The 19,671-nt window shown below is 34.6% G+C and overlaps 1 protein-coding gene across 8 annotated transcripts in view; it reads right to left on the bottom strand.

Moving 5' to 3' along the window:
* Window positions 1–19,671, bottom strand: part of VPS54 (VPS54 subunit of GARP complex) — a 105,963-nt gene that overhangs the window by 21,141 nt on the left and 65,151 nt on the right. For 7 of the 8 annotated variants that reach the window (XR_004477361.2, XM_033407214.2, XM_033407213.2 and 4 more), the window contains exons 12-20: window positions 19,282–19,622; window positions 13,398–13,527; window positions 12,614–12,795; window positions 11,904–12,016; window positions 9,115–9,178; window positions 6,532–6,637; window positions 5,548–5,635; window positions 4,844–4,965; window positions 4,652–4,732 (exon numbers count right to left, since the gene is read on the bottom strand). Coding sequence is in view for 6 of the 8 variants with exons in the window: in XM_033407214.2 (XP_033263105.1) it covers window positions 4,652–4,732; window positions 4,844–4,965; window positions 5,548–5,635; window positions 6,532–6,637; window positions 9,115–9,178; window positions 11,904–12,016; window positions 12,614–12,795; window positions 13,398–13,527; window positions 19,282–19,622 (1,227 nt within the window). In the remaining 2 variants the exon portion in view is untranslated. Of the gene's footprint in view, window positions 1–4,651; window positions 4,733–4,843; window positions 4,966–5,547; window positions 5,636–6,172; window positions 6,274–6,531; window positions 6,638–9,114; window positions 9,179–11,903; window positions 12,017–12,613; window positions 12,796–13,397; window positions 13,528–19,281; window positions 19,623–19,671 lie in introns of those variants that run through there. The other variant, XR_007471078.1, reaches the window with a different exon arrangement.

Here is a 19,671-nt window from a genome sequence, read left to right as displayed (position 1 = left end):
GGAAGATGACCATGTGAAGACAGAGGCAGAGATTGAAGTGATGCATCTACAAGCCAAGTAATGCCAACAACTGATAGCAAGCACCTGAAGCTAGAAAGGGGCAGGGAAGGATTCTTAGAGCCTTCAGAGGGAGCATGGTCTAGGGACACTCTATCCTCCAGAACTACAAGAGAATAAATTTTTGTGTTATAAGCCACTCAGTCTGTGGGAATCTGTTATGGCAGCCCCAGGAAACTAGCACACCCCCAAAACCTTCCTTCATCACTGCTTTCCCTCAAGATACTATCCTTTCCATCTGACCTTCACCACACGTTTCTTCAATCACTTAAACTTGATACTGTACTTCTTTATTCCACACTATATAAAAAAATCAACTAAAAATGGATCATGGACTTATATATAAAACCTAAAACAATAGTGCTTCTAGAAGAAAACACTGGAAATTATCTTTGTAACTTGGGTGACAAAAAGTTATTGGGATAAGACACAAGAAGCATGAATAATAAAAGAAAAAACTGATAAACCGGAGTTCACCAAAGTTAAAAATTGCTCTTTTTAAGACACTTAAGAAAATGAAAAGGTAAGCCATAGACTGGGAGAAAATACTTGATAAAGGACTTGTATCTAGGATATATAAAGAACTCTTTTCTTAAAGAACTCTTAAAACTCAATAAGAAGATAACCCAATTTTTAAAATGAGCAAAAAAAATTTGAACATTTTTCCAGAGAAAAAGTATGGATGGCAAACTAACACATGAAAAGATACTCAACATGTTCGTCATTATATAAATTAAAACCACAATGAGATATCACTCAATACAGACCTACTAGAAGACTAACATTAAAAAACAGAGAGACAATAGAAAATGCTGGTGAAGATAAAGAGTACCTAGAGCTCTTGTACATCACAAGTAGAATATAAAATTGCATAGTCACTTTGGAAAATAATTTGGCAGTCTTACATTTCCATGCCACCATCAATATATTCCAAGGTATTTACACAAAAGAAATGAAAACACATGTCCACACAAAGATGTGCCCATGAATGTATATAGTGGCATTATTCATAACAGCCAGAAACTGGAGAAAACCCAAACATCTATCAATTGATGAATGGATAAACAAATAGTAGTACATCCATACAATCGATATCACTCTATAATAACAATGAACAAGCCATTAACACCTGCTATAACATCCATGAATTTCAAAAGCGTTGGGCTAAATGAAAGGAACCTAGGACAAAAGGTTACATTCTGTATAATTCCATTTATAGGATATTCTGGAAAAGGCAAAACTATATGGAAGAAAATCAGATCAGTGGTTGTCATGGTTTGGGGATGTCGGGAAAAGGATTAACTGCAAAAATGCCAACAGTGATGGAATTGTTCTATATCTTGATTGTGGTAGTTCTACTACATATACATGTTAACATCCATCAAATTATATACTTAGAAAGGATGAATTTTACTGAATGTAAATTATACCTCCATAAACTTGCCTTAAATTGCTTAGCTTTCCACTGATAGTCAAAGCTTTCCACTATCTTTCCAACATATCTCCCACTCCTGGGTTTACCCACCCTAATACATTAGCTAAATGGAATTACTTACCTTTGTTATTATTAATAACAACAGCAAAAGCATTAGCAGTCAACATTTATTGGAACTGGCTATAGTCAGATACATGATAAAAGAAAAGTGCTCCACATATATTATCTCATAAATCTTCACTACAAGTTTATGAGGCTTTATTATTATCCTCATTTAGAGATAGGAACCGAGGCTTAAGGAGATTAATAATTTGCCCAAGGTTCTTCAGTGACTAATGTGTGACAAACAATGGAATTTGAATTTAGGTCTACCTGACTCCAAAACCCAACACTAAACTTCCTTCTTAGGATTCCTACCAACATGTCTGTTCATGCTGTTAACTCAGAGTATCTCTTCGCCTCAACTTCATTTGCTCTAATTGTATCTATCTTTAAAATCAAAACTTATATGCATGCCTCATCCATAAAGCTTTCCCAGATCTCCCTCCCCAGCTAACAACCATCTCTTTCAAAACATTAAAACCTCCAATAGCACTGAACCGATTCCCTACTTATGATACTTTAATCTACCTCCTGTTATAGTTATTGATATAATTATCCTACTAGATATTTTACTATATGAGGACAAGATCAAAGGCTTCTTCACCCTTGTGAATCACTGTTAACCTAACACGATTTAACTCAATGAATGAATGAATGGTGGCTGGACATTAGTCTAGCCAGTAGTACAATTAGATGTTAATGTTTCACTCTACCCAAGGAAAGGTACCCTTGTTTATTAGCTTCTTATAATCAGCATATATTTTATTACTGTGTTATTCTTCTTTCCCCAAATTAAAATTCCTGATAAGAAAATGAAAAGCTAAAAATTGAGAGACTAACCCAAATCAAACACTGTCTGCTATTTTGGTGTGAATTAAAAACAGGGCCAAACTCCTGGGCAACCCATGGAAGCAAGTAGGGCAGGGAGTGGTAAAGAGAGACTTGATAATACAGGGAAAATGTAACATGTCAGGGTAACAGGAAAAGTCATCAGTGAGGAAGGTAGCAGAGAAAACGCTAAGTTGCAAACGTCTAGGCACACTCTTGACATTAAAAAAATGACATAAAAAATGGGGAGGGAGGTGTTTGAAATTTATAAAAGAGTTAAGAGACATAATAACCAAATGCAATATGTAATTTTGTTAGGTGTGATATAGTAGTGTGATTATATAAAAAAGTATCCCTCCCTAGTTTTTAGAAATATACACCCAAGTATTTAGGGATGAAATATTACAGTGCCTCAAATTAACTATAAAATATTTTAGCAAAAAAAGAAAAATGTTAATGACTGTTAAATATAGGTGATAAATATATGGGAAGCTCATTAAATAATTTTCTTTATTTTTCTTTACCAAAAAGAAAGAAAGAGAGAAAAAAGAATGCAATGAATTGTCACAGGAAAAAGTCTAGCCATAGTCCCAATTCTTGTTCATAGACTTTGGATGACCAACATGATAGAAAAAAGTCAAGGTTTTAAGAGTACCAGCACTTTTTTGGTTTTCCTTCATTCTATTCCCCAGCTTATTACTAGTTTCACTATTTAACATTTACCTTACTCTACATTATTAAGTGTTAAGTCCTCTGCCTTGTTAGATGATAAACTTCTTGAGGGTCACAGTGCATTATTCATTGACTTTTGGTACACAGAAGAATGTCATGTATCAAAAAGGAAACTGGTGGAATAGAACTGCTTTTGCATTTAGCTTGTACTTGGCAACCATGAAGAAAAAAGAGAATTTCTAACCAATAATTTTTCTCCATACAAAACTAGAAACTTAGAAGGCATAACATAACATAGGTATGTTTCCACATAACTATAAATTCCTTAAGCTTCTTAAAAGAAAAGCATAAAACATCTATACTATAAACTAACTACGTCAGAGGTTCTCAAAGTGTGGTGTGGGAACACCTGGGAGTCAGAGGCTCTTTCAGGGAATATGTGAGGTAAAAACCATTTTCATAATAATAATAAGATTAGTATTATTCACTTGTGGTCTCTCATGATTGAATGGTGGGGATTTTTAGATGACCTGTGATGTCATTCTGAAGGCTAATCAAATGTGTGTTTATGTATTCTTGTGTTTTAAATTTTTTTTTAGTTTTAATTTCTAATATGGTACTTACTGATAAGTATATTTGCATAAAAAAAGCTCTTTGGGGTCCTCAATTATTCTTAAGAATGTAAAGGGGGTCCTATGATCAAAATGTTTGAGAACTTAACATTAAACAAATGGAATCTTATTTTCCAATCACTCCTTCTCACTGTCAACTTCAAAGATTTGGGTGTGAATGGGCACCACTTTATCTTGCCTTTTTATAATTTTTATGTGCCTGCTGCTCTTGCCATCTCAGAATCTGAAGGATCCAAGTAGAAGGAAAAGCATATCAAAGGGTCTTGCTTTATAAGATTACTCTAAAAATACTCTGGGGCAAAAGTATAAACTAAATAAACCTTCAAACTTTCAAGGTATGAGATTTCTGCTTTCTCTCTAAGACATGTACTGAATAATTTAGGGAAAGGAAAGAGTGAGGGATAGGGCAAAAGTGACTAGGGCTGATTAAGTGACATTTTTCTGAAGATACCCTCCCAGTGCAATTAAGAATTTTTTGGAAAACAGTTCTCCTTTTAATGACCTATGTGGAATGGGAAGCAAATAAGAAACAAGTACTGAAATTGAATATCTATGACGGAAATAAGAGAGCACCTCAGGCTCTGCCTTCTTGGCCTGGAAAATAAAATAACACTTTACTACAAATAATTTAATGTTTATTTTCTCAATTCTGTCTCTGAAAGGCTTTCAGACTAAAATACGCTTTGAAGATACATAATTTTCAATGCAGCTAATATAAAATTACTTCTATATAGGGTTTCTATCATCCTTGAAATCATCTTCCCCCACCCCTACCCCCAAGTCCTTTAGGAAATGAATATCACCTATTTGGGTGATCTGAACATTTGAGTTTTTCCCTAAACCCGGAACTATTTTGATTTGTTGGACAACTGTGAAAAGTCACAACGCTTTCAAGCAAAGCCTAATAATTTCCGTAAATTATTACCTTAGATAACAGCTTGTCAAATAAGCTATCCATTATCGCTACAAGCTTAGCTGATATTTCAGCTATGTGGTCATGGTAGTCCTGTAATGAGAAATAACGTTATATTTTAAAGTCCCTGGGACACATCTAAAATACTTAACAATTATGGAGTTAAATTTATGAAACTCCAGTAGAAAATACATGGAAAGGTACCTTAGTGATATGATCAAAATGCCTAAGCATACTATACTGCTTAGGCTGCAGTCGAGCTTCAAAATGAGCCCTGATCACAGGAATGTAGTGCACGATTAACTGCAAACAGCGTGAAGAAAGAGCTGAAGATCCGGGAGGTAGACATATCGTGGAGAAAAAAAAAGGTATTAGCTGATATTTAAGGTATTTAATTACCTATCAAATTATGTAAAAGGTATCAATTAATTTTACACAGACCCCAGTTTATTACATAAATGAAGAACACAGTAACAGAAACCAACATATTTCATATTTTTTGTTTAAGAAAATCAGTTGGTACTGAATGATGTAATGAATTATGCTGCTTTTCCAATGGACTCAAGTTGTGAGTAGTACTGGCATAAGGAAGCTAATGGGACAACTGATTCTCTTCTGACATTCAGATACCTTTCACCCCATATATACATACATACTTCATACATATTACATTTTAACATTTTTTTTTACAGTAGTGCAACTTTCTAGTAACTTATATTTATTGGAGTGAAAATTCCTCATAACATTTCTCCAGAAGTTATTTTTCAGTTATGGCAATACATAAGAAGTGACATTGCTACTTTTAGAGGCTTTAGTTAGAGGCATAAAAACATCAGGTATAATGAAACATAAGTATAGTGACATCACTGTAATGCCTCAGCATGTGAATTAAATGCAAAAATCCATACCCAAATTTTTTGTAGTTATTGTTTTTAGTCCAACAACTTGCAGTGCACCAGCTCCAAGAACTAACTGGCAACTTCTTGAATTGAAGTACTAACAAAGGAAGAAAAAAAAAAACCCAACAATTTATTAAAAACTATTCTTTATATGCTGGCAATGTGTTAATTCTAAAAATACATTCCTCTTTCCTCTCATTGAAGGACCAAATGAGTTTTTCTACTAGGAGCAATTAGGATCTGTTTATGTAATGACAAAAAAAAAAAAAAAAAGGCAAAGGGTGTTCCCAAATGATAATATTTACAGTCTGGTAGGGAAAAAGTTGAAAAATTCTAAAAATCAGTTGTTCAGAAATTAATCTTTAATTGGCATTCACAAAACTAGTTGTTTCGGTCATTCTAATTGGATAGTCCTACTTTCGAAAGGGTAACAAAATCTTTCTGGACTAAAATATGACAACTTAATTTTGGGACAGAATTAATTGATAGATTAGGTATTTGAAAAAAATAAAGCCTTTTCTCTAGGCTAGCAGTTTAAAATATCTGTTAATATGAAATGGCTGAATAACACTATCACCACAGTTTCATTTTACATCAATGGTTCTGAAATAATGATTTAAGAAAAATCTCTAACCTTAGTGAGATGAATTTTGTAAAGTTCAGTGAATTCCTTCCATGCACATTTGAAACCAGTCCAGGTTTTTTGACCTAAGTGGCCTCAGTCATGTTCAGCACCTAACGAACAAATCATCTCCTGTCTCCGATATCATTAACAACTCTATGGGTGTAATGAGGAATCACTAAATGTGGAGTGAGAAGGAAGCAGGTGGCCTCCTTCAAATAACATGTTGTGTTCAACCACAATCAAATGTCACAAAATTAATGTCTTAAAGATAGCTTAACCTCGAAATGTCTTAGAGTTGGAAGATTACTCACGCCCTAATGAATTACTTCTTCCAACTATTTTTTCCATAGGAGTGAAATCATACACACCTTCAATAAATCTGACAGACGAGTGAGCATGTCAGTAGTAACAGATGGGATATTATCCACACACTGGCAATATTCAAGGATAATTCTTATCAACAGCAATACGGTTCTACAAAAAAAGAAAGATGACCCAGTAGACACTCAAAACAAGAAAAATCAAACTGACTTGGCATATAAAAATCAATATTGATCTTGGTAACTGTTAAATTATGTATTTTACCTATAAGTGCAACAGAGTAGGGACTTAGGGTAAGGCAACAGAAAATCCCTAGAGTGTAAAATTAAGGAGGCACTCAATTTCAGGGTTGTGCAATTGCAAGGTAATCACTTGCATGACACTGAGAAAGGGTACCTCCTTAAATTTTGTGTTGTGAGCACATCACTCTCTGTGTGACAGTCATACTAAGATAAGTCTCTTCCATAAGGCAGGTATCCCATTCCTTGGCCAATTTAGAAACACTGAAAAAAGCTTAACCAGTGTTTCTGATTATGTAGTAGGTCCTCATAAATGTTGAATTAATGAAGGGAACCTAGTCTAGATTTTCTTAGTGAGATGAAAGATAAACTGTGGCTTCTAAGAACAATATACCTTCTAAGAAGTTTATTGGTAAATCTCAAAAGCTTCTCCAAAGATGAGAAAGTTATCAGCTCATTATCAGGACATGTCATAAGCTGAAAAGAGGCACTACTGGGAGGTTAAATAAGGTTGAAACTAAGGGAGAAAGAGCCATTCATTACAGCACATCTAAATTCAATGAGATCCTCAGAAATGAGTGATCCATGTAAACTAATGTTTTATGAAAGTCTGAAGAGAGCAGTGATTCAAGAAGAAGAGTATCTAGCCTTTATAACAGCTTAATTGTCAGACCATATATTACTCTCCATGCATAGTTCTAGAGTCTGCTTTACTGGGCAGGAGTCCATTGCTTATCTTTTGTAATTTTCTCTCTGAAGATATAATACTCCATCTTTAGCCAGGAAGTTCCGTTTTTTGGCAGAAGCCTCTTTGCCTAAAGAGCAAGAAAGCCAGATAGCTAGAGGGGACCATTTCCATCAAGCAAGGGAAGAGTAATAAGACACAGTCCTTCCTCAGTATCCACAGGGGATTGGTTCCAGGACATCACGTGGATACCAAAAACCATGCATGCTCAAGTCCTTTATATAAAATGGCGTAGTAAAGTCTTCCCTCTATATCCACGGGTTCTGCACCCTGGTTGGTTGGATGTGGAACCCATGGATATAGAGGGTCAACTGCAATGGGTAATTAAGGAAAGAAATCATGATTAGATTGAAGGACTAAGATTATAGGGAGGTTGAAAAAAGCTCTGTCCCACCAGAAATGGAAAAGAACTCCAGAGAAGAAAGGAATGGAAGCTTTACCTTACAATGGGTGTACTTCAGAGTTTTGGATAATATACAGGTTGAGAAAAAGCATAAATTCTATACACACTATTTGAGTGCTTATTAGGTGCTAAGAAAAATTAAAGTGGTAAGATATGATCCCCATCTTTGAGGAATTCAGAGACTAACCAGAAAGTGCCATGAGAGAGGCACAGAGAGTTACAAAGAGAGGATCATTCATTCTTCCTGGAAGGGATGGCTGTTTCAGAAAAGACTTACTTAGTGACAAGAAACAAAGAAGTGAAAAAGAATTCTGGTATAGATATTGGGAGCTAGATTTTTATTCTAATTCTGGCTCCATTTGGGTAATTTTATATTAACTACTTAAACTTCTAAGCTCCAATTCTCTTAACTGTAGAAAGGGAACAATAATCCCTGAAATGTCTATTGTACAACATGGTTGTAGAGATCAAATGAGATCATATATATGAAAATATTTAAACTATGAAGTGTTATTAAAATTAAAGTATGTGAAGATATTATCTTAACTACCTATTTAATAAAAGGCATATAGTACTAGACAAACAACACTGGAATTTATATTTTTCTTAGTTAACTTGAATTTGAAATACTGTTTTTGGTAAAAGACCTAATGACAAATGATGATAATGGAAATAACTACCAACAACTATCAACTTCTTGTTAGGTACTAGAACTGTGCTAGATTCTTTACATGAATTACCTGTTTAATTTCACAATAATTCTAAGTATAGTACTATTGTCCACATTTTGTTTTATAAATAAGGAAACTGAGGCGCACAGAGTAACTTGCCTAAGGCCACAAAGTAACAGAGCTGCTGGGACTCAAACCTAAGCAGTCTGACTCACAACTTCAACTACTATGCTGTATACTACACACTAAAAAAGTCGCAGGAAAAAATGAAAGAGCTTGAGACACTGATAACATCATGGAGCCACTATAGCACCCTTGGATTATGTACCTCTAGGTTCTTGTTACATGAGAAAAATCAACCAACCCCTTTTTTTGTTAAGCCAGTGTAGTCCTAATGGATACAGAATACTACAAAATATAGAAAAATAAAAAGGAATCCATAAAATTTCTTTAAAATTCTTTGTAAGATTTACAATTGTTAATCCAAAATTTCCAATTCACATCAAGGGGTAGCTAAAAGACCTATGTTTTAAATACTTGATTCAACTAATGAAGAAAAACGTGTCACTCACCCAACAACAGCATACTGTTGTCCCTCGACAATGAGAACTTCAGCTGGTTTCCTTTCTTCTGTAGCTAGAGAGTAAAGCGAATAAAGAGACATGGGTAAAAGATGAAACAAAATATTGGACAAAAAATTTAAACTAGAAAAAACTGAAAAAGTTCCTATTCAGGGCCTGAAACTATCTCATTTCTGCAAATAAATCTACTTCTTGGGAAACAATTCAGCACAAAGTAAATAAAGTATACTGCATTTGGAATCAGAGAAATCTGGATTTGAATTCCAGTACTGCCAATTACTGGATGCAAGACTAGGCCAATTACTTCTTTTGAATCTCAATATCTGTATCCATTAGACATGGACAACAATATCTACCTTTCAGTGTTGTTACTGAAAGAGATAATGCTTATTAACTGGCTATCCTCTAGGTCTGGCACATGGCAGATGATCGATAAGAAGTAAAGGAAAAAGAATGTTATTAGTTGGGAAAGGCAGAACTAGCATTTCAACTGGTTATCTTTTCTTTATTATAACCCTTAGAGTACAATTTAATTCCTAAATTCAATGGAGAGATTATGTATTACTTTTCAAGATTTTAATCCAAAAGTTACTTTATTTTCAGCATGTGGTATTTCTTATCATTAAAAAACAAAATTCAGCATATTGAGGTGAAAAGAACAGTGGACTGGATTACTGCCCTGAATCAGCCAAATTAAACAGATTACCATGCGCAAGTAAGTCATCATGCTTCCCTAAGCTTCAAATCCTTTTGTTCTAAGACATTAAATATCTACTTCCTCATCTCTTTCAAGGAAAGAAATTCAGTGTGATATAATTTCTAATCACAATTCACTCTGTATGTCAGATTGAGTTTTTTGAGGACAGGGGTTGTGTCTTAACCAATTCTCAATACTGCAGAGAAATGGCTTAGCACAGTAGTTAAGAGGAAGGGCCCTAAAGTCAGCCTGCCTGCAGTTGGATCCCAGCTCTACCACTTCCTAGCCAGGTAACCTTAGGCATGTTGCTTAACCTCTTTGTGCCTCAGTTTCCATATTTTTTAAATGGGAATACTAACAGTGTCTAGCTCATGGATCTGTAAATGAGATAACAATGTAAAGTGCTTAGAAAAAACTGTCTAGTATCAGGTAAGCACCAAATTAATATTAACTGCCATCCATGAAACTTCATCTCCCCAATGCGTAGCTAAGTAGCTAGTAACTCAATAAATAGATGATGGATGCATGAATAATAACCAAGGATCCTTAACTCTGCATGAACTAGTAAAATGTTAATGGATTTCTATAGCATATCCTTTCTTCTTTCTCAGAGGAAAACAAAAGACAAAAGCAGGGTATATGGACTACCCTGATGGTACACTGGTTAAGAATCCACCTGCCATTGCAGGGGACACTGGTTGGAGCACTAGTCCAGGAAGATCCCACATGCCGCGGAGCAACTAAGCCTGTGCGCCACAGCTACTGAGCCTGCTCTCTAGAGCCCGCGAGCCACAACTACTGAAGCCCACGTGCCTAGAGCTAGTGCTCTGCAACAAGAGAAGCTACCACAATGAGATGCCTGCACACCACAATGAAGAGTAGCCCCCACTTGCTGCAACTAGAGAAAGCCCGTGCTCAGCAACGAAGACCCAACACAGCCATAAATAAATAAATAAATAAATAAAAATTTATTAAAAACAACAACAACAAAAAACACTTTAAAAATTATTCAAAACTTCATAATTTCAAATCTGGTATTACAGGATGAGTTGTACATAAGTTTATATTATTATTATTATTTTATTTATTTATTTTTGGCAGTACGCGGGCCTCTCACTGTTGTGGGCTCTCCTGTTGCGGAGCACAGGCTCTGGACACGCAGGCTCAGCGGCCATGGCTCACGGGCCCAGCCACTCCACAGCATGTGGGATCTTCCCGGACCGGGGCACGAACACATGTCCTCTGCATTGGCAGGCGGACTCTCAACCACTGCGCCACCAGGGAAGCCCAAGTTTATATTATTAACCCATGACAACTCCACTTTAACTGATATACAAAAATATCTCTAGCCACTGCATGTCTTTCATAAGAGACCCAATTGACATTTGATACAAATGAAAATCTTCTTGAAACTAATTTTTTAACTTCTGTGTTTTTCTGGATTGTCCTACCTCTCTGCCCTTCCTTTGTAGTCTCCTTCATAGTTTTCTTATTCTACAGTTCTTTATATTTTGGTTTTCTCTATCATATCACTACTACATTACTTGTGATTGATAATAAATACATTTTTCATCAGACTTAGACCTTTTAAAGTAAAATTATACCTCTTACCTATGTCTCAACATTTGACACATAGTAGAAGCATACTAGTGTCCAATAAAAGAATACATGTCTCTAAACAATACAGTACAGTGGTTAAGAACATAACTATGAAATTATATAAAGTTGGTTTCAAATCCCAGATCTTTATTTGTACCAAATTCCTTAACCCCTGGAAGCCTCATGCCTCCTCACTATTAAACAAGGTAACAATAGTATCTTTATTATAGGTTGTTGTCAGGGTAAACTGGAGTAATGCATGTAAAGCACTTGGTCCAGTGTCTGGATATGGTTAATACTCAATAAATATCTGAAATTATTATTAAAAATTACCACATACTTTTCCAATCAACTACTTACTAAGCTGGGAGTGTTAGTTCTAAGCTTCCCAAGAGGCACTATCAATTAAAGAAATATTAAGCACTCCTAAAAAATGAACAAACAATATAAAATTGAAAGAGAGTGTGTGAAAGAGTACACATACCCCCTGATTTTTTTTCAGGTAAAGCAATCTTTCCATCTGCTATAGAATCAACAAGATCCTGAAATTCTGCGGGAACATCAGCTTGCTTCCAGCGTTCATTGTCTAAGAGGAGGCTATTCAAAAGTAAAAAGAAAGGAAGATAAACTTTAATAATATTTCAACACCATCTCCTTGGGTGAAAAGAAAAGGAAGAGCTGAGTGAGTACATAAGACTTTTGTTATATATTTAAGACTACATGTATCTTAGTTAAATTCAAGTAGAGCCCATGCAATACAAGGCACTGAGTTTTTAAATAATAATGGCCATTACCTGTTAGTACGTAAGACTTTAAAAAGTGCTGAACACCTTAATAAACTGAAATCATTCATAAACAGTATGAATAGTTTCAGAAAATGTTTCTCTTTTTATGTCTCTTAGCCTAGTCAGGAAGAGTGGTAAAACATAATTAACTTCACTTTGAGTGGGAAAGGAAAAGTCAGTCTATTAGGATCTTCCTGGTAAGTACTTTAATGGAACTAAACATTCTAACTACACTTTCAAAAGCTAAGAAATGTGATTTTAATTCCACAATCTGTCTTTAATTAAAAAGAAAAAAATCTGTCAGGGGTTTTAACTGGCCAATTAATGAAGTTTCCTCTTTTAAATATAATTGTGTTTTGTAAAGAAAAGGGGAAAAAAATGAAGAACAGAATGGACATGGTAATAATACCTGAGCTTGGTTTTTCTCTCTTCATGAAACCTGTTTACAAATTTATTAGCTTGGCTCTGAAGTGCTCCAAGTAATGACATGCTTTTTCTTCCACAGATCTGTTCAGTTTCTAAAATGAATGTTTCCATTAATCTGGAAAGTGTTATGAATTCTGTGGAATTTAGCTTCTCAAGAAAACCATCCTAAATTTTAAAGATAACACAAAAATCATGAGAGTTAGTATAACACCAAATATGGATGAGCTATAAAACCAACTTAAACAAATATTGTTTTTATAATAGTTGTATTAATTCCTAAAAATTATTTTAAAACAATTTTAAATGAAATTTCCCAATACTTTAGTCCCAGAAATCAAGCATAAAAAGTTTAAGATGTCTAAATTTTATTCTGATCCCTTTGTAATACAGTAGCTCAAATAAATTCAGATCATACTATACAATTTTCATACTATTGGAGTACAACTAATTTTCTTAATAAATTATTTGGCTAGGTATACACATATATGTGTATAAAAACAGCATATGAATTTCAAATTAATTATTAAGGTATTATATTTCAAAATAAGTCTTTTAATCATTTATTTGAAAAGCATGCTTAATTTTTTCTATTTCTTTTATTTGGATTATTTTGCATTTCAACATCTCCTTAATAGACCACACCAGTACCTTATTAAGTGTTCAAAATATGCATTATGTGGAATAGGGACACAAGCAAGGATATATTTCAGATCTTTAAAATAATGTTACTATGTATAAAATATCTAAATTTTATTAAAACAACTAACCTTTGCTCTTGACATGAGAAATTTGACAGCTCGATCATGGCATATATCTGAGGCACTATATAATAACTCCTGGACATTATTTGCCAGCTTTCCCAGCTCTAAGTCAGTTAATTTCATGTCTTCATTGACCCTGAAAATGATAGAAAGAGATTAAGTCAAGGAAAGCTGTGAACACACTGTTCACCATAGATGACATACCAATAAAAAACAAAAAGCTGTAAAATTTACATTTGAGGGAAAATTCTGTGATGTATCATATACTTTTATTTTTGTGGTAGAGCATCACATAAACAAGCTCAGATAACACAAATATATTTTACCCTAATATTATATAAGAATAATTTTCTCTCTCTGCTGTAGTATTTTTAATACTTAGTTCAGACTCTGACTGGAAATTCTGCAAAAACTACAGCAAAAGAAATTCTCATTAGGTACAAGGGCGTAGCTGTGGCAGGTTGTGCACAGGTGCTTAGGATGACATGGTGGAAGCAAGAGGAAAGGAATGGAAAGAAGGAACAAACAGGCCTTCTTTTTACTTATAATTATGAATGACTATTAATAGTCAGATCAACTAAACTAATATTTCCTGAGTATTTACTGTGCTTAACTACTATGCACTGGAGGGAATACTGTTCTCAAGAAACTTACAATTAAATAGGAGTATTTATAATATGTAATGCATCTATTCCAGTTTTGAGGAAGAAATGTAAGACTTCCTGTTTTTTATACATTTTTCCCCAGGGCATGTATAAAGACCACTGATTCTGTGCCAACAAGTCAGTTTAGTGTTATCATGAACCAAGTGAAGTACCTTAGCATAATTTTTCTCCGTTTCAGTTGAATTAAAATAACTTTCAAAGATATTTCAAAGAGGATCTGATGTATATTAATTTGAGGCAAACCACCACTCTCACTGGGTTAAGGTATTAAAGAAAGTTATTACCTGCTATCCTTTAAAGTTATATCATTAAATTTACTTACCAGTGCTTTAAAATAATGGATGGATAAATATTTTTAAAATACTCTCAGATACAGTACCTTGCTTGGTTCTCACACTCTGAAGAAGATAGATAAATTTCTACTTTACAGATGAGGATACTGAATCTTGAAAGTTTAAGTGATCTACTCAAGGTCACAAGGTTAAGAGGGTGGGACTAGAACCCAGAATTAGTCTAATTCTATTTCTAATCTGATAAGCTTCCTCTACTGCAACATTTCCTTCTATATAAACAGTCCAAGTGCTATTTCAATTCCAGCTCCCATAAAACTGTTTGCTTAAATTTCAAAGCTAAAATTTTATTTCAATTGTAAATTCGATTTTCTGAAGGATTTCTAAAATTTGCCCCTAAGTAAGGGAATGATTAAGAATTTGGAACTCTTACCAATACGCCACCAATTCACAAAGATATAAACAGGAAATAGCAAAAAAAAAAAAACAACTTAATTCTTTAAGAAAGTAGGGTGACAATCCAAAAACCTGGGATGTTTGGTTTTCTAAAAAAATCATTTATTTGTTTGTAATTTTGCTTTTTAAAAAGATTTTTAAAAATTTAAGTCTAATGGATCTCTTTCACGTTACTAGGGAAAAGCAAAAAACAAAACCTCACAAACATGATCCAGTAATTCTACTTCTGGCTATGTACACACAAGAACTGAAAGCAGGATCTCAAAGAGATATATTTGCACACCCATGTTCACAGTAGCACTATTCATAACAGCCAAGAGATGGAAGCAATCCAAGAGTCCACTGACAGATAGATAAAATGTGGTATATACATACAATGGAATATTACTAAGCCTATAAAAAGAAGGAAATTCTGACACATACTACAACATAGATGAACCTTAAACACAATATGCTAAACAAAAGGACAAATACTGTATGATTCCACTTATATGAAGTACCTAGAGTAGTTGAACTCATGGAGACAGAAAGTAGAAGAGTGGTTGCCAGGGGATTGGTAGGGAAGGAAATGGGGAGTTGTTGCTTAATGTGCATAGGATTTCACATTTGCAAGAAGAAAAAGATCTGGAGATTGGTTGTACAACAGTGTGAATATATTTACCACTACTGGACTGTGCACTTAGAAATGGCTAAGATGGTAAACTTTTTATGTTTTTATTTTAACCACAATTTAATTTAAAATAAAAAATTTTAAAAACCTACAAAACTTTCTAATCCTTTCCATTATTTTTCCTTTCCCATTTCCTGCATGGGAAATTATTTACTCTTTTGTGCCCATGTCTGCATTGGAATAAACTTACAAAGTTGTAGATTATTTTGATAATGTAAGAAAATATGGAAAATCTACCACTAACATAGATAAAAAATCAGACATCATTTCTGCATGTACTGCATCTATGACACAATTACATACTGCACAAACACTTGATACAAGAAAGAACTAGTTAGGGTCACGTGTATAAATATACTCAATCAATCCATTGCCCCTTGTGGGTGGGTAGTTCCCAGACATTTATGTGCCTATGAAACACAGAAGAAACCACCTACAGAACCTCTGGTATCATGCTATGGGAGCATGCCATTGTGGAAAGCCAGAGAAGCTCCAAACTGTATAGTAAGCCACAATGGAGGTGGGAGGGGAGGGATAAAAACTATGAGGCTGCATTTGATTTAAAGGAATCTCAAATAGTACAGCAGATTTCTAGCTATCTTTTAATATCGTTTCTCACTTCTGCCATAATAGTTTTAGCTATCAAATAGCCAACAAGCTATAGACTATTTCTCAAGCCTCTCTTACAGCTAGATATAGACATGTGATAATATTCTAGCCACTAGGATGTGGGACTGCAAATTCTGAACTGTGCTCTTAAAAAGAAAGAAAGGATAAAACATGAACAAATTTATGTGAAAGCAACAGGGAACTAACAAATCTAAAATGTATATGGATTTGCAACATAAATAGGGCATACTGGAAGAAGAATAAAAGGAGAAATGACCAGATATTAAGACTAATTAAAAAGCGATCATAGGGTTTCCGTGGTGGCGCAGTGGTTGAGAGTCCGCCTGCCGATGCAGGGGACGTGGGTTCGTGCCCCGGTCAGGGAGGATCCCACATGCCACGGAGCAGCTGGGCCCGTAAGCCATGGCCGCTGAGCCTGCGCGTCCGGAGGCTGTGCTCCGCAACGGGAGAGGCCGCAACAGTGAGAGGCCCGCATACCGCAAAAAAAAAAAAAAAAAAAAAAAGCGATCATAACTAATACAATTTTACTTAATGGTACCGGTGCAAAGCAGACAAGTGAACAAAACAGAATCATACATATATGAATATTTAATTTAAGACAAGAGTGGCACTATAGAGCAACGGGTAAGACAGTCTTTTCAATAAATGGTGTGAAGTTAAAAAGATATCCACATGAGGAAAAAGACAACAACCTCACACTATACACAAAAATCAATTCCAGATGGATTGTGGATCTAAATGTGAAAGGGACAGCAACAAAGCTTCCAGAAAAAAACATAAGAGAATATCATCAAAGTCTTAGGTTAGGGAAAGATTTCTTAAATAGGACACACAAAAAAAGCACAAACCATAAAAGGAAAGATTGACTCATAAGATATTAAAATTAAGAACTTTTATTCACCAAAGACCCCAATAAGAGAGTGAAAAGTCAACCCACAGAGTGGGAGAAGATATCTGCAGTATGGACAACTGACAAAGGGCTGTGTTGGGACTACATAAAGAACTCCCATAAATCAATAAGAAATAAAAGGCAAACCAATAGAGAAGTGGGCAAAGGATTTGAATAGGGCCTTCACAGAAGAGGATATCCAAACAGCCAATAAATATATGAAAAGTGCCCTCTTACCAATCATCAGGGAAATAAAAATTTAAACTACTATACCTGTGACATATCCACCAAAATATCTAAAATGTAAAAGACTGACAATACCAAGAGTGAATGAAGATGTGGAGTGATAGGAATGCTTCCACACAGCTGATAGGATTGTAAAGGAGTACAATCCTTTGGGAAATTGTTTGGCAGTAGTTAAATTGGCTATTCACAATACTTATTCATTCCTAGGTATATATTCAACAGAAATACTTACGTCATGTACACTGAAGACATCTACAAGAATGTTCACAACAATCAAACTGAAAATAATCCAAATTTTATCAACAACAGAATGATAAATACATTGTGGTGTAGTCAGAAGTGGAATATTTATGCACAAATAAACTACTGCTGCATGCAACTACTTAGAAAAATATCACAAATATAACGTGGAATGAAAGAAATTAAAGACTAAAGAACATGATTCCATTTATGGTTCCATTTATATAAAGTTTAAAACCTGCAAAAACCAATAGTTTTAATGTTTTTTGGGGGGAAAAAGTGAAAGCATAGTGGCAGGGGGGGCTTCTAGAGAGCTGGTAATGTTCTATCTCTTAACCTTGGTGATTACACCAGGGTGTTCATTTTGTTACAATAAATTGAACTGAACACTTATAACTGGTCCATTTCCCTATATGTGCATCACATTCCAATTAAAAGGTTAAAACAAAACAAAAAAGTAAGGAGAGTACCAGCCTTTGTCCTCTCCTTCCTGCTGCTACAGATTGAAATGAGATGATAAAACCTCCTAAGACACAGAGGGAAGCTACACAATGAGATGGTAGAGCTACCTTCTCAGCTCTGGACCTCTTACCTCTGAATTGTTACAGGAGAGAAACAAAATTCTATATTGTTTAAGCTACAGATGTTTTTACATCTCTTTTAACAGCAGTTTTAGACTGAACCCTAACTAATAAATGTGAAAATATAAGCCAGAACAGAGAAGAAAAAATTTTATTAATATGTAGTTCAGGGTTTGATTGATTGATTTATGGTGGGGAGGGGGAGGTATTATAGCTGACTTTACACTATAACTGCAACCTTTATAAGCTCCTGGGCTATAAGCCGACTTACATCAAAATGAACAAAAGTACTGAATTCTTATTATTCTTAGTAATAACAAAATACAAACAATGTTCTTGGACCAGAAAGATTTTAATGGCTATTTTATTTTTGTTCTTCCTATTCAGAACATTATTGGGACAACTGGTGAACTTTGAATGGGGTCTGTGCATTAGATGGTAATAATGCAGCAATGTTTTCTTGATTTTAATTGGTATACTGTAGTTATTTAAGAGAGTGTTATTGTATTTAGGAAATATACACTGAAGTATTTGGAACATCAAGTCTGCAACCTACTGTCATATGATTGAGAAAAAATTTTAACATGAGAGACAAAGAAAGGAGAGACGAAAAGAGAGTGAGAAAGAGAGAGGAAGGGAGAAAGAGGGCAATGTGGTAAACCATTAACTGGGGAAGCAAGGTGAAGGATATATGAGAGTTTTTTGTACAATGCTGACAACTTTTCTGTAAATTTGAAATTATTTCAAAATAAGTTTAAAAAAGTAATATTAAAAAAGATAGTGCGACCCACTTGGAAATTCATGTCTGAAAAACTGAAAATTGTAACTCAAACAGATTTTCACTATATACAAAATACAAAGGTGACATAGTAAAAGAAAGAAACATAACCAAGGAAATACTGACCTGAGTTCCAGGACAGGTTCTGCCACTAATGACTCTAAATAAGTCATCTAAACTCTCCAAATTGAGGGCATTTAATTAAATGGTTCCTTCCCAGTCTTAAAATTCTACAATTCTCAATTACTTCCAATGCTCACCTCCTTACCTTGCATACATTTTCAAAAAGATACATGTTTCAGAAAATTAATTTATTTTTGTTAAATTAAATTCCAAAAGACCAAAGTGTACACGGTTTCTCAATAAACTGAATAACCAATCTTATTGGAACCATTAATAAGATGACTCAGAATCTTGTTAACTTGGCAGCAGTCACCATACTCACATAATATCCACAGCTCCTGGAGTAACAGAGGATGATGTCTGCTCTTTGCTGGATGAAGAATCAGTAGTACATTCTGGTTCGGATACCGAATCACTGCTGCAGGGCTCACTATTTGGAGATGCATTTCTTTGAGAGGTAGTGTCAATTGCTATAGGTGTTAATTCACTCTCACTGAATGCATCGCTTATAAACATGCCTTCATGGATTAAATAAGCCACCTCTGTGTCCAGTGAATTGTCTTTTGCAGCATTCTTCTGCTGCGAAATCTCCTCCAATTCTCTAGTCCTTTGGTTTTTGTCAAGAACTGAGAGAACAACACTGTGAATGATATTTAACGTTGCCTACAAGAAAACAGGGTACATTTTTAAAGGATTTAAAATATTTTGTACC

The sequence above is a fragment of the Orcinus orca genome, chromosome 13, assembly GCF_937001465.1.
Source record: "Orcinus orca chromosome 13, mOrcOrc1.1, whole genome shotgun sequence".
NCBI lineage: Eukaryota > Metazoa > Chordata > Mammalia > Artiodactyla > Delphinidae > Orcinus > Orcinus orca.
The sequence above is the reverse complement of the archived record's forward strand: the minus strand, read 5'-3'. Positions and strand labels throughout refer to the sequence as shown.